Source organism: Bidens hawaiensis, unplaced genomic scaffold, assembly GCF_021521415.1.
Source record: "Bidens hawaiensis isolate Kalapana, Puna unplaced genomic scaffold, B.hawaiensis_p1.1 tig00039627_1, whole genome shotgun sequence".
NCBI classification, from domain to species: Eukaryota; Viridiplantae; Streptophyta; class Magnoliopsida; order Asterales; family Asteraceae; genus Bidens; species Bidens hawaiensis.
Window position 1 is genome coordinate 139,176 of NW_027496982.1, and position 14,460 is coordinate 153,635.

At 34.1% G+C, this 14,460-nt stretch overlaps 1 protein-coding gene across 2 annotated transcripts; it reads left to right on the plus strand.

Annotated features, from left to right (window-relative positions):
* The first annotated feature begins 1,491 nt into the window (after positions 1 to 1,491).
* Positions 1,492 to 14,399, plus strand: LOC143591418 (acetylornithine deacetylase-like). 2 transcript variants are annotated; one of them, XM_077071626.1, is made up of 6 exons: positions 1,492 to 1,860; positions 2,384 to 2,628; positions 2,719 to 2,827; positions 2,953 to 3,091; positions 3,167 to 3,227; positions 12,980 to 14,399. In XM_077071626.1, the coding sequence occupies exons 1-6, from the start codon at positions 1,522 to 1,524 to the stop codon at positions 13,155 to 13,157; spliced, it is 1,071 nt and encodes a 356-aa protein (XP_076927741.1). In that variant the 5' UTR covers positions 1,492 to 1,521; the 3' UTR covers positions 13,158 to 14,399. The 2 variants fall into 2 exon arrangements, with proteins under 2 accessions (XP_076927741.1, XP_076927742.1); XM_077071627.1 differs by lacking the exon at positions 3,167 to 3,227 and having other exon boundaries at positions 12,980 to 13,116.
* Positions 14,400 to 14,460: the final 61 nt, after the last annotated feature.

A 14,460-nucleotide genomic window follows, 5' to 3' on the forward strand; every position in this document is an offset into this window, starting at 1 on the left:
CGGTTTCTTTTTTTTTCAGTATTTTTTTTCGTTTTATTCGGCTTTTTCTTTTTTTATTTTTTGTTTCGATTTTGTCAGTTTTGTATATTTCGGTTAGGTTTCAGTTTTTTGTGTTGTTTTAGGCAGTTTTCTTTATTTCGATTCGGTTTTTTTTGTTTTGTTTTTGTCGATTTCGTTTTAGTTTTCGGTTCCTGCGGGCAAACGAAACATCGAACGAAACATCGGACCCGTAACTGTGCCAATAAGTGCATCACACATCGCTTCTGTAATTGCGAGGACACACGTTTACCTACCCCGGTACGTGTGAATAATGTCATACACGTAATTGATGCCTTAACGCACGTAACCTTTGGCAAACATCAAGAATTTGAAACAACAATATAAAAATAAATCAAGAATTTAAACAAAGCATCGAACGAAACATCGGACCCGTAACCCGTGCCAATAAGTGCATCACACATCGCTTTTGTAATTGCGAGGACACACGTTTACCGACCCCGGTACGTGTGAACAATGTCATACACGTAATTGATGCCTTAACGCACGTAACCTTTGGCAAACATCAAGAATTTAAAGCAGCAATATAAAAAACAATCATTTTTTAAACCAATTGGTTTTGACCTGAATCCCGTTACAACCCAACATCGTTCTAACCGAAACATGTTCTGACATGACCCCTTTTGACTTGAACCCCTACTTACCCTACACGAACCAAATTAACTATTTTATGTATCGACTTGTTCCGACACTAATAAGGATTAACCCATGACCCGAGCCCATTCGACTCGTTGCTATCTTAAAAGATAATCGCGTAACATGTTTATTTTTAAAATTTTATAAAGTATATCAATACCATACTCAAATTAAAGAGAATAAAATGCTTGTTTTATGATGTATTTTTTTTAAATATTGGTGTGCTAAAAAACTATGTCCGTTAAATAGATCGAGGAGGTAGTTAGATTAGAATAAGGGTTAAATGTGTAACCTTTCTTTAAATTTACCAAAAGTGTGTAAAGTTGAGTGACCAATGTTGTATTTATTTTTTGTAAATTAAAGTTTTCGTAAATTTGGTGGTTATGTAAAGACCATTTTACCTTAAAATTCCCATAATTATATTCTATACATGAAGCAAATAGTTTTGTACCTCTTAAATTTTAAGTGGTCCTTGCTATTTGCTTTATATATAGATATAAGAGCATTCCCAACCCATCCCCTGTAATTATGTGAGTGGAATTGGTAAATTATATGATGGTTTTGAATGGTTGTGAGTGCAAATTATATGGTGGAAAGAGAAATGTAGTGATTTTTTATAAATTTGGGGAAACAAAGTTTGCCCATATTTATTAATTAATATTTATTGAATTAGTTGTGAGTAGAAGGGTGAGAAAAGTGTAATAATAAAAGTATAAAATTTATTATTTACCCGAGATAACACGGCCGAAGTTTTAAAAAGCCAAGCCCATTGGACTGACTCTCAAAAGGAGGAAAAGAAAAAGCAACTCAATCAATCAATCAATCAGCATGGTGGTTACTTGTTCTTCCGGCGTTAAAGAACAACTGGGAGACCTAAACAAAGAATCTTTCGTGAGCCTTCTGCCAAAACTCATCGGAGAATCCAAGTACGTCCAGAACAACCCCCCGGACCTCATCCCGGAGGAGGATCGAATCGTCCGCCATGTCCTGGACGCCCTCCTCCCTCACAGCACCACCACCGGCGGCGGTCCACTCATAATCAACCACGTCACCTACAAACCCAACAGAGGCAATCTTATCGTCGAGTACCCCGGTAACCGACCCGCCAACATCATCTCTTTTGTTGGAATGCATATGGATGTTGTCACTGCTAATTCTTCTGAATGGGTGGGTTTGTTTCTTTTTTTTTCTTCTTAATTTTCTGGTCTGGTGGATTTTTAGGTCAAATAAAAATTACCTATTGTTGATGAATAAAATTAAGATTCTTGGGTTTTAGAGCCCGTTTTCTATAAATTATATGGTACAACTACTAGTGGTTGTGAATAGCAGAGTGAAAAAATTTATAAATTTGGTTCACACCGTATAATATTTTTTATATTTTCTAAAAGTAGTTGTCAGTAGAGGAAAAAGAAAAACAATGATAAATTTATAAAAAAATTATTTAATTGTAAGGAAATAGAAAAGGTAGTGAATTTAGTGTAATTATATGAATATGGATAGGGAATGGGCTGGGAGTATTCTCAATATATACAGACAGTCCCAACATGAATGTCATTATAAAGCTAACGACGTTACGTTTTAGTTAGTATGAGATTCATGCAAGAAAACTTATTCAAATTTGGGACTGTCTGTAAACATTCATTTTTCTGAATTGGGATTAATCCAATAACCCATAAATTAATGGTATCAGGATTTTGATCCATTTTCAATGAGCATTGATGGAGACAAGCTTCGAGGGCGTGGGACAACTGATTGTTTGGGGCATGTTGCCCTTGTAACTGAGCTTATGAGGACCCTTGGACGAATGAAACCGGACCTTAAATCCAGTGTTGTTGCTGTTTTCATAGCCAGTGAAGAGAACTCTTCTATTCCAGGTGTTGGTGTTGATGCACTTGTAAAAGATGGACTTCTTGATAAGTTAAAAAACGGACCTCTGTAAGTTATTGTGATTTTGATGGTTGTTTATCTTTTATTTTGAAACAAAAAAAGCTTACGTTCAAATTGTTATAAAATTAATATTTACAGGTTTTGGATTGACACAGCGGATAAACAACCCTGTATTGGTACGGGCGGCATGATACCATGGAAACTTCATGTTACAGGAAAGCTTTTTCATAGTGGTCTAGCACATAAGGTATTTCAGTTACAACAAGTAATAGCATATTTGTGCGTATTTTGAAAAAAAAACCTAAATCTAAGACTACACATCAGTGTTTAAATCCAAGCTACTATTGATATCTACATTTATTTACTCGGTAGGCTATTAATCCCTTTGAGTTAGCAATGGAGGCGCTTAAAGAGATTCAAACAAGGTTTTACAAAGATTTCCCTCCACACCCTAAAGAACAAATTTATGGATTTGCAACACCTTCAACCATGAAACCAACTCAATGGAGCTGTAAGTCCCCTATTAAACAAAAATAAATTCGTTTTTCTTATCCTTATTTTAACAAATAACTTAAATTTATTTCAGACCCAGGAGGTGGCATCAATCAAATTCCTCTGGATGATGTCAGATTGACTCCGTTTTACAAGTAAGCTTGTTCGTCTCCTGTTTTTTTGGTTTACTTTGACGTAAAGAAATTTCCACCTCTTACTAGAGTGTAAACGAGCAGAGCTTGGCTTGTTTGTTATTTATATAATATATGAAAACTCACGAGAACTCCATCTAACCGTTGATTTAAGTGTAGACTATTTCTAAGGTTTAGTTTTTATAGTTTGGATTGGGGTTTAATTTTTAGAGTTTATGGTTTAGCTTTAGCGTTTAGTGACTTAGTCACTAGCTTTTAGTTTTATATTTTTTTCTTCATGAACCTGGAAACTTTTATTAGAAATGAATGATAGAATTACTAACAAAAGGCACTCAAAGAGCCCGTGAAATTTCTCCGAGACCTACGCGGCTGATATAGCCGATATCAATGATATATCACAGATATATCGGTTATCGGTCCATTTGTAAAATATCCGTTATAATATGAGTCCTAATATCGGCGGTGTTGACTGATATTGGACTGATATTTGACCGATATATTACCGATTTTCTCGATATCAGTTTGTTAAGTCTTAATTGTCAATTTTTATTGTTCAATGTTAGTGTTTTATTGTTTTAAGTCTTAAATCAGTTTCTACTTGCTACAATTGTTAGTGTTTTGTAAGATGCAAAACGTTAATTTGTTTAATGGTAGAAGAGTATATCGGATTGTTAGTGTTAAATTACTGTGTGTGTATATATATATATACTATATATAAAGCATGAGTGAAGGACCTCTTAAATTTTAAGAGGTATGTAAGGCCCCGAACCCGGTAGCCCCACTTTAGCGTCGGATTTACTCATAAACACAGTTCTTCAAATCAGAGTTTAATAAAACTTTTCGCGGAATATAAAACATCAATCCTTTGTTACAAAACATTAAATCTTTTCTTTGATACCATAACACAAAACTTTATATTTAAAACATCTTTACTTCTTTCTTCAGATGCCAGCCATTCAATCCATGCCATGTGTCATCCTCATGCTAACTCTATAATCAGCTCACCTGCGTGCATACTAAAAGTCAGCTACGCTGAGTGAGTTCTAGTTAATCGAACGCCATACAATACATACACATACATACATATCTGTAGATACATATCCATACTTCACTAGTTACCCTTCTGTTCTACATACATACTTGCTACCATACATACATACATATCTACAATCACTAACCTCAGTCTACCGAGAGTACGTTCATAGTTCACCGTCTATACCTGTACTCAAGGTCGTGAACACGTACAAGGTTCGCAGTCCTTACCTATGTTCACCATTTATGGTACGTATAAGGATCGCGGTCCTTCCCTATACCATAGTACATCCACAACACATACAAGGTTCGCAGTCCTTCCCTATGTTGCAACCTAATTCATAGCACGTACGAGGTTCGCAGTCCTCCCCTATGCTACAAAATCAGCACGTATAAGGTTCACAGTCCTTTCCTATTCTGAAATACATCCACAACACGTACAAGGTTCGCAGTCCTTCCCTATGTTGCAACCTAATTCATAGCACGTACGAGGTTCGCAGTCCTCCCCTATGCTACAAATACAGCACGTATAAGGTTCACAGTCCTTTCCTATGCTGACGCCTATCTACATTACGTATAAGGTTCGCAGTCCTTATATACGTTTACATATATCATCCACTTCACGTATAAGGCTCGCAGTCCTTAACTACGCCATTACCAGCCGAGTCTATGTCCGACAGAAGCTAGAGGGATTTGCCATCCTAACTTACTATGTTGAACGTAGAACTCACATGCCATTCGTGTACCTATATACACATACTTACATTATAACATAAGAACACTCTAGGCATTCTTTACCTCATTCATTTAACAACCATACCCCTTGTCGTTACGTGCAATATCCGAAGATCGTTCACGCCCCGACAAGTATTCATTTGAAATATTCATACATCTTCGATATATAATTTTCGTACCTTTATTTTTAACCTGACAGTACGCGCAATATCCGAAGATCGTTCGCGTACCGACAAACAATCATTCATATCTATCACACATATCACATATGACATACACTTATCACTTATAATAAATGTATTAACAACACATCGAGTATGCACACAGCCCCGAAAACATAACAAGGAATGGGGCTAGAAACTCACCTGAACACGGTTACGTTCACCGTTAATCGTAATCCCTTTCTTCAGTTGTGCACGGCTGACTGTATAACAAGTATACGTATCAAACAACTATCACTACTCATATCATCTTTCCAGTCTTAGCTACTACCCACAACGAACGGGGGTCCGGGGGCAGCGCCCCTGGCAGCGGGGTCTAGGGGCGGTAGCCCCTAGCAGGGTCCAAGGGGCAGAGCCCCTGGCTGGGGTCGAGCTGTCTTTACACATTTTTCATTAGATTTTTAATTTATTTTCTAATCGAACTTGACTTTAGGCGAAGTTAACCCTCGGGCGAACTTAGCTCTAGGCGAAGTTAACCTTAGGCGAACTTAGCTTTAGGCGAAGTTACCAGCTAGGCGAACTTAGCTTTACAGCGAAGTTGCCATCAGGCGAACTTGGCTTCAGGCGAAGTTGTCATCAGGCGAACTTGGCCTCAGGCGAAGTTACCAGTTAGGCGAACTTAACTTTACAGCGAAGTTGCCATCAGGCGAACTTAGCTTGCAGGCGAAGTTCATCAGGCGAACTTAGCTTGCAGGCGAAGTTCATCGCTTTGAAGGCGAAGTTGTCCAGATCAGCCGCTGTTCGGTTTCTGTCCAGCATTTTGAGCGATTTTAACACCCTTGCTATGGTTCAATATCACCCACTACGCTTCCCGACCATTTTCGGTCGCTTATACACTAAAAAGCTTGGATCTTTAAACTTCAAAGATCAAGAATCATACCTTTTTGAGCTTGTTTGGATCTCGTTTAACTTGTTAACACACTAATCGCTCTCTCTCTCTCTCGGATCTGCCCGTTCCTCTCCTCGGCCCGGCGGCGGTGTAGATGGTGTGTGTGTTTATGGAGTGTGTGTGTAGAAAGTAAGGAAATGAAGATATTTTTGGGTTTAGGGGATATTTATATCCCTGAAATCCCATGGACCTAAGGCCCATTCTCATTTAACCCGTCTCCATTAATCCAGCACTAGCCCGACTCATACCAACTCCTACTCTATTATTTATTTCCTGACAACCCGAGTAAACTTTCCCTCTATTAGTAAGTAATATAATTAATATCACTTTGAAATTTTGGGATGTTACAAGGTACAATCATTAATGCATAAAATACAATCACTAATGCATAAAATTTTGAAAATTTGAGGGTAATATAGTATTTTTGACATCATGTACGGTTAAAAATGTTTACTTTAGAAAATAGTTACAAAAATGATCCTTCAACTTTAATACAACTTTGGTAATTTTTAAGGTAGTTACACATAAACCCTCCATCTTTACTCATTTAATTGACAAATTCATTTAAAACTTTTATTTCTTAAATATTTTTTAATATATCGTGTTTTAAACAAAAACGAACTTACCATTGCAATATGCTTATTTTTGTTGACGTTTCAATGTAAATTTTGTTTTATTTTGATTTGTTGATTATAATGTACAAGCCAATTAAGCATAAGAGTACAACTCAAATATGCAATTATGAACCTAAAATATAATTACAAATTTAACCCTTCAACTATACTCAACTTTTATAAATTTAATTAATAATTACTTTTCCATCCCCTTAAGTTTACCCATATAATCATATATATTCTTTTTCTTTGATTTTCATTTATATCTTTGAATATAATATGTTTTAATAAATTTCAAACATACAATCACGACGTGTTTATTTTTGTCGATGTTCCAATGTAAGAATATTGGTGTGCATGTTATAAACTTATAACCAAAATGATTTCGTGTCATTTAAAAAACAATATCAAATTTAGTTCAAGTCAAAATGCCATCAAAATGAGCTTTGATCATTTTATTTAAAATAGTTTTATTGTTTCGGGTCAATGATTGAGGACTTTGACAGGTCAAAATGCCTTCGAGTTATAACATGATGTAAGCCAAATGAGTTTAGGTCATTATAAAAAAAAGGTTTAAATCTTGTTTAGGTCAAAACAGGCAATAAGTAAAATGAGTTTGAGTCTTTTAAGAAATAAAAAGTTGTCAATTTAACATGTTATGAGCATAATGAGTTCGAGTCATCTTAAAAAAAGGTTTTGGTTTGCATCAAAACAATTATATTCAAGATGAATCCAAGTCATTTAAAAAATATCAATTTTGGCTCTGGGTGGATATTAAATCTTTGGTCCTTTATGAAGGTTTCAAAAGACTCCCAAATAACCGTGACTAACATAGTAGATTTGGTTCAGGTCAAAATGCCCAGTAAAATGAGTTTCGATCCTTTTTTTAATATTTTTATTTTTCCGGGTTAATGATCGAGGACTTTGATATGTTAAAACGGGTTCGAGTTATAATGGGATGTAAGCCATATGGGTATAGGTCATTATTAAAAAAAATTAAGTTTTGTTAAGATGGGTAATAAGTAAAATGAGTTTGGGACATTAAAAATAAACTTTCAACTTTGATTCTAGTTAAAACATGTTATAAGCATAATTAGTTCGATTCATCTTTAAAAAAATAGGTTTTGGTTTGCGTTATAATAATTATATGCAAAACAAATTTGGGTCATTTAAAGAAATTATCAGTTTTGCCTGTGGGTGAACATTAAATCTTTGGTTGTGCATGAAAGTTTCAAAAGACTTCCCAATTAACCATGACTACCATAATAGATTTGGTTCAGGTCAAAATGCTCAGCAAAATGAGTTTCGATCATATAAAACTTGGTGTTTATGATTCGTATAGTAATTGTAACATACAAAAAGTAATATTCATTTTTTGAAAAAAATGTATCATGTCATATGCTTAAAGTTCTCAGTTTCAAAAAGTTCTCTTAGGATCATACCCATATATATATATAAAAGAAGAGAGAGGGAGAGAGAAGGGGAGGGAGGGAGAGGAAATATCAAATACAAAGAAGAAAACCGTGCTAAATGTGCAAACCGAGTGAAATCACAGTGGCAAATACGTAATTAACATACAAAACATGAGAAGTGAAGGAAACACAAAAATTAAGCGATGGAAAAACCCAATTTGTAATTAATTGTTATTCTTTTGATGAAATCGATCAAATCATATTCATTTAGCCTAATCGATTAAATTGGATGAACTGAAGCTTTTGATTGATGAATTGAAGCTTGCAAATTATATTCGATTATTCAATTAAGCCTTACAAGTCGGATTTGACAACCATTTTGTAGTTATATGTGATTTTGAAGAAGGTTGGTGCAAACCTAATCGTTTAATTGAACTAACTAATGCCTGTGAATTGGACTAATCGAACAATTAAAGCTTGTGAATCAAACTAATTGATCAATGGAGGCTTTGCGAATCGAATTACTTGATGACTAAAGCTTATAAAAAAAATGGAATTACAGAGCGTTTGCGATGGTTTTATATGATAACCCGTGTTTCAATAATTACTCTACTTATACGCGATAATTGCTCTACTTACAAAACAACCGTAGAATAATTGTTTTCAATTACACAACATAATTACTTTACATATAAAACAACTACTATTACAAAGTGTAATCACTTGAATAAGTAGCGTTTTTACTTTCTGGGTTTGTAATGAGTTGCTTTTTTTGTAGCATAATCAATTTTATAACTACAATAGTTATTCTTATATTCGATTAGTCACTAATAGTTACATAATTACTCTTCTTGTATATATTATTACTCTATTTTATAACTAGACTATTTATTTTTTTAACTGTATTTGTTGTAATAGAAGTTGATTTTTATAACTAGAATAGTTGTTCTTATATTAGAGTAATTATATTGTTTAAGAAGAATAATTCCAAGTATGCCCATAGCTTCCAAATGTTAAATATGCAACCTGTTCACCTTAATTTGTTTATCTAGGTTCACAAATGAATAGACTTCTACAATATAATAATGATCTAACAAGCAACACCGATACCATATTTGGCTTTCAACCTACTACAGGTTGTTTTGAAGTCAAAAGAATCTATAAACATCAGTTTACAGTTTTGAGTTTTAATCGGATCCTTTTGTAAACTATTATAAACAATTTATAAGTGAACAATATTCTAATACAATTTTGATTTTGGGTCAAACGATTTATAAGTGAACAATAATCTTCAATCTCAAATCCAATCATTAATTTCAAATTCTATCCACTTCTTTGGCTTCAGGCAAACTTTTATTGTCTCAATGACATTGCACAAGTAACAACGCAATTAGTCTCAATAGACTTTGAATTCTCTAATTGGCTTCTTAGGGATTGACCAAGTAAATTTATATATTTATCTCTTTGTAGGTGAGGCGAGTCTGCCAATTGTTTCCGTCTCCAATCTTTTTAATTACATGGATCTCTATATTTTAAGCTCGTTTTTGTATCGGCAGTTCTTTTTCAATTTTTTTTTCACTTTGTCAATAACTTCTTCTCCATTATCACCTATAAAACAATATGTAATGATTCATCATTTGAGTATCTACAACCTACAAGCGCTTATAGTTGCTATCCTTTCACTTTTCCTCTTTCTGACCATTAAATTAACATTACAAACTATTGGAAGTTAAACTAAATATAGGGGCCCATGTGTCATTAGTAGAAAGTATGTCTAGAATGTTTTATGTATTTGTAAAGTAGAAGGGTCAAATATGTACAATTGAAAGTAAATAACTGTTTGACAGTTATTTTTGATGGCTATGTAAACCCATCAAACTCATCGTAAAACTCAGATCGATCAATACAGAAAGTTTATATCATCCCTGTTCTTCATCTTTGTTCATATTATATTGTGTGCATGCTCTTGATTTCCCAACACAAACAACCAACTTGAAAGATATTAATAATTACTCTACTTATACAAACTAATGACAATACATACAAAACAACTATTATAACTATGAATCTAGTCATTCAATGTAATTACACTATAACCATGTAACGTAGTTACAAAAGCTACATACAAACTAATTACACTACATATAAAACAGCTTCTTCACCATATTTGTCTTTTGCTTCTTTTTCTTCATTACCACATCCTTCTTAAAACTACCGATATCTCATTGTGATAACCGATATTTCAAATATCAGTCCTTGACCGATATCCGATGTTTTTCAGCATTAACTACATAGCCTGAGACTCAAAAGAGCCCCATAAAAACACACAAACAACTACACTGAGTAATTAATTTGGGCCTAAAACTTTACACGTCTAAAGTCAGTTTCAATGTAATTTACATTTATTGACAATTAAACTACATAATCATTAGTCTACTGCATTTCCTGCTGAGTTCCCAAGTCTCCAAGTATTCTTTAGGCCCGATACACAACACTTATGTGTAAAACCCAATTTGACATAAAAGTCAATGGATTCAAAATTTCAAGTGTTTCTATCTTAGCAAGTCTGACCACATACATAGCATCATTTAACCTTTCTGTTTATCAACTGAATTCCTGGATTTACCATTATGCTCTTTCTTCTCAATGAACCCCGTTCTTTTTTTTTTTTGACTATCTTACCAAATCCTAACACAATAGAGGCTGTTTGCAAATAAAAAAGCACAATGCAACCTTCATTTTTATTTTATTTCTTCCATCGGTTCTAAAAGATTCGTGAAAGTAATGGCTTTGCTAGATTGTTTAGATAATATAGTACATCTAAAGATCACTAGCGTGCCTCTTTATCACCAGATTTAATGTTTCCGTAACAAGAGTAAATAAGTAAGGTAACATGGGGTCACCTTGCCTTAACCCTCTTCACCCATAGCTCTCCCCATTGACACATATGGAGTAAGTGGCAGATAAAATACGCATGATCCAATGGGTCATGCAAGGATGAAAACCATAATGATCAGTCAAATGTGTCAACAGGCTTTCTACAAATCAATTTTCATGACTGTGTTATCAATTATTTGGCTTTCGGGAACAAAAGCATTTTGGCACTCATACAAAGTCAGATTTTTTTAGCCCCTTTAATTCTGTTGCAGATAACTTATGTTATCTACTTGTAAAGCGTATTACACCAAGCTATAGGTGGCGGAGTTTAGGGTTTAGTAATGGTTAGACGGAGTTCTCGCGAGTTTTCTCATGATCCTTCGTTTAATAATATTATTATTTAGTTTTTTTATACCTAAATGTATTAATATCTTTTTCGAATTGTAAACTTTTATAAACAAAGGCTAAAGATAACATCCTCCTCTGCAACCTGGAGGAAAACCACACCACAAACACACTTACATTAAAACGGATTTACACTAATTGGACCTTTCTAATGATTTATGCTTCGATCTATTTTTAAACCAAAGAAAAATCAAAGATTTGATATCACTAATAAGATCTTCAATCTTCACCTTTTTGCCTTTGAACTTCTCATTTCTAGCCTTCCAAATCCACAAGCAGTTTTCACAATCCTGTGAACATGTCGTTTTCCAGCACCTCTACTACCACATTCTTACTGTGCACACATAAATTTGAGGAACCTTGCACAGTTGCACCACAAGCTCAAAGAATCCTACACCATGGAAGCCACCGCACAACTGGAAAAGATATGTTGGGTCGTCTTGACTTCTTAATCACATGACACACATAAGCGATATGGGACTTGTATGTTTCTTTTGCTTAACGTCATTTGAGTAGGAATTATATCTATCTCCGCCCTCCAAGCATATGTATTACACTTGGCCGGAACCCATTTACACCACTTCATCACATATTTAGTTTGAATTAAAAGCTTCTTGACCAAATTAACCAAGAAAGAACCTGACGGGTCACCTATCCACCTCCAAATGTAGTAATATTTAATATATATATATAGGTATTGGATCATTTCGAAAGTTTTTTTACAGCGAGAAGTGCGAGAAGTGAAGGTGTAACTCCATTAATCCCTAATTTCACTCAATTTCTTATGTGTAGTTGTGTTGTGTAGGTGTGTATGTACATGTGTAGGTGCGTATACGTGTGTAGGTACGTGTGTTTGTATGTGTATTTATGTTTGTATGTGTGTAGGTACGTAGGTTTCAATGTGGCTCGGTACATTTGTATGTGTATAGGTAGGTTTGAATGTGTATTAAGACATAAATACAACCAACCTACATACATACATGTAGGTAACATCATAAGCAAGGGAGTGAAAAATTAGGGATTAGTGGAGTTACACATTCACTTCTCGCACTTCTCGCAAGATCCATCCCCTATAGGTATATATATATATATATATTTAATAGTAAATTAAGTTATATATAGTAGGCTCACATGCTTAGTCAGCTCGGTGTCTGAAGCTCAACTTTTTAACTGAGCTATTTAGGCTTACGCTCGATTAAACTCAGCTCAATTCAAGCTTTTGGTGAGACATGCGAGTCACCTTTTATGATATAATATTTACCACATTGTAAATTGTAATCCTTGAATACCAAAAACTTGGATAATAAAATGATTTACACAGTATTTAACAATATAAAAAGCATGGATTTCCCTATTTTCGAGATATTTCTTTTATGTACAATCTTAAAAATAGCTAGACGCAACCAAACAAGCTCTACGTATATCAATCTAGCTCTATGCACGACCAAAGAAGCTCAAGAAACAAACAAACACACAAAATTACAAAGATGGAACCTTTCAAAAACTTGCAAGAAGCGTTCCCGCCTCTGCCTCTTACCGTATTAATTTTGATTTTGTGAAAATGTTTCAGCGTGCCAGATGTAATCAACAAGTTAAATGAATACGTAGAAGATTTAAACAAGAACATAGAGAAAATTCCTACGAGGGGCCCTGTGTCAAAATACGTTCTGCCAGATGAGAACCTTAGAGGAAGGTATGTCATTGTCGAATCTTCACGAATATTAAGAGGAATATGTGATTTAATATGATAACTATTATTTGTACCCGCGCTTCGCGGCGGAAGCGCGGGCATAGGTTTATTAATTGTAAGATACTTCTTGTTTTGTGAATTAGTGTTCAAGTATACATGGCATTACATGATCCTGCTAGTTTAGTTACAAATAATAATGATCCTTGTTTGGTTACAAAAGACACATATAGTGCTGCCATTTGATTTAAACCGAGTTTCATGATGGGCTACTATTTTAGTTAATATTCCTTCCATCTACAGAAACAATTAAATAATTTAAATTAACTCGCATATCATCATGAAAGTTAATATAAAAAATACATAGAATAAAGAATACTTGCTAAGGATATTATAAAATGCATGTTGTGCTGCACATTGCAACTTTTGCTCCCGTTTAAAATTAAATGTCAAAAATACCATTAGTCAAATAAAAGATCTAATTATTGGATACCATATGATAGCCTCTTAAAAGCTAAAGTTACCTCTTTGACTGATTACCAAGTTTTGTAATGCCATTTAGTAGAAAACAATTTTGGGCAAAATGTGTATTGAGTCAGCCCAGTTCTTTAGCTTTGCTTTTGACTTGTGTTCTTTGCATCACCCCAATCAAACCTGCATAACTTAACTGGGAATGTAACGGTATCTCTTGCGCATAAAACTTCTTACAAATAAAAAACTTTAAAATCATTTTACAAAAAGAAATGCGGGTCAACTCATCCATCTTTTTTGCAACAAATGACGAATTAAGAATTCAGTAATGATCGTTTCACATGAACAGCATACGCCTTTCAGTTATTATTTTGTAAGATGAAAAAGTTTATACTTTGAACACTTCCTAAGCTGCATTAACCGTAATTCTATCACTGATTTTCAATACTCGTTATGAAAACAAAGATACCCTTTTGAACAACATAGAAAATACTGTTGTGCCAAGCCTGTTCATGGGTCACACACTTGCATGTATATATATGAAGCATAATGAAGAGATACCTAAACAATGGAGATGCTATAAGCCAGTCACTACCTCAGCTACATAAAACCTGCAGAAGCAATTAAATTAAGAATATTTAAAACTCACTTGGAGAAAGACAAAGTTTGAAAATTGTAGCATATTGTTTCCATTCACACACCTTTAAAACATAATATTCCCGTGAGCAAATACTGTAGAATTGTAGAAATTAAAAGCAATTGTACCTATACATCCTAAACAAAAAATTAGCAAACTTACACCATTACCATAAGTAATGAGTACGATAAATAGTCAATTGGAAGAACATGGTGAGAATTGAAAAAAAATATATATATACATATACATATATATA

What these genes read in the sequence shown, in the direction of transcription:
- LOC143591418 (XM_077071626.1), top strand. Translation starts at nt 1,522, where the DNA reads ATGGTGGTTACTTGTTCTTCCGGCGTTAAAGAACAACTGGGAGACCTA. An exon ending in CTGCTAATTCTTCTGAATGG is followed by an intron (nt 1,861 to 2,383) that starts GTGGGTTTGTTT and finishes TAATGGTATCAG; the next exon opens with GATTTTGATCCATTTTCAAT. An exon ending in AAGTTAAAAAACGGACCTCT is followed by an intron (nt 2,629 to 2,718) that starts GTAAGTTATTGT and finishes TAATATTTACAG; the next exon opens with GTTTTGGATTGACACAGCGG.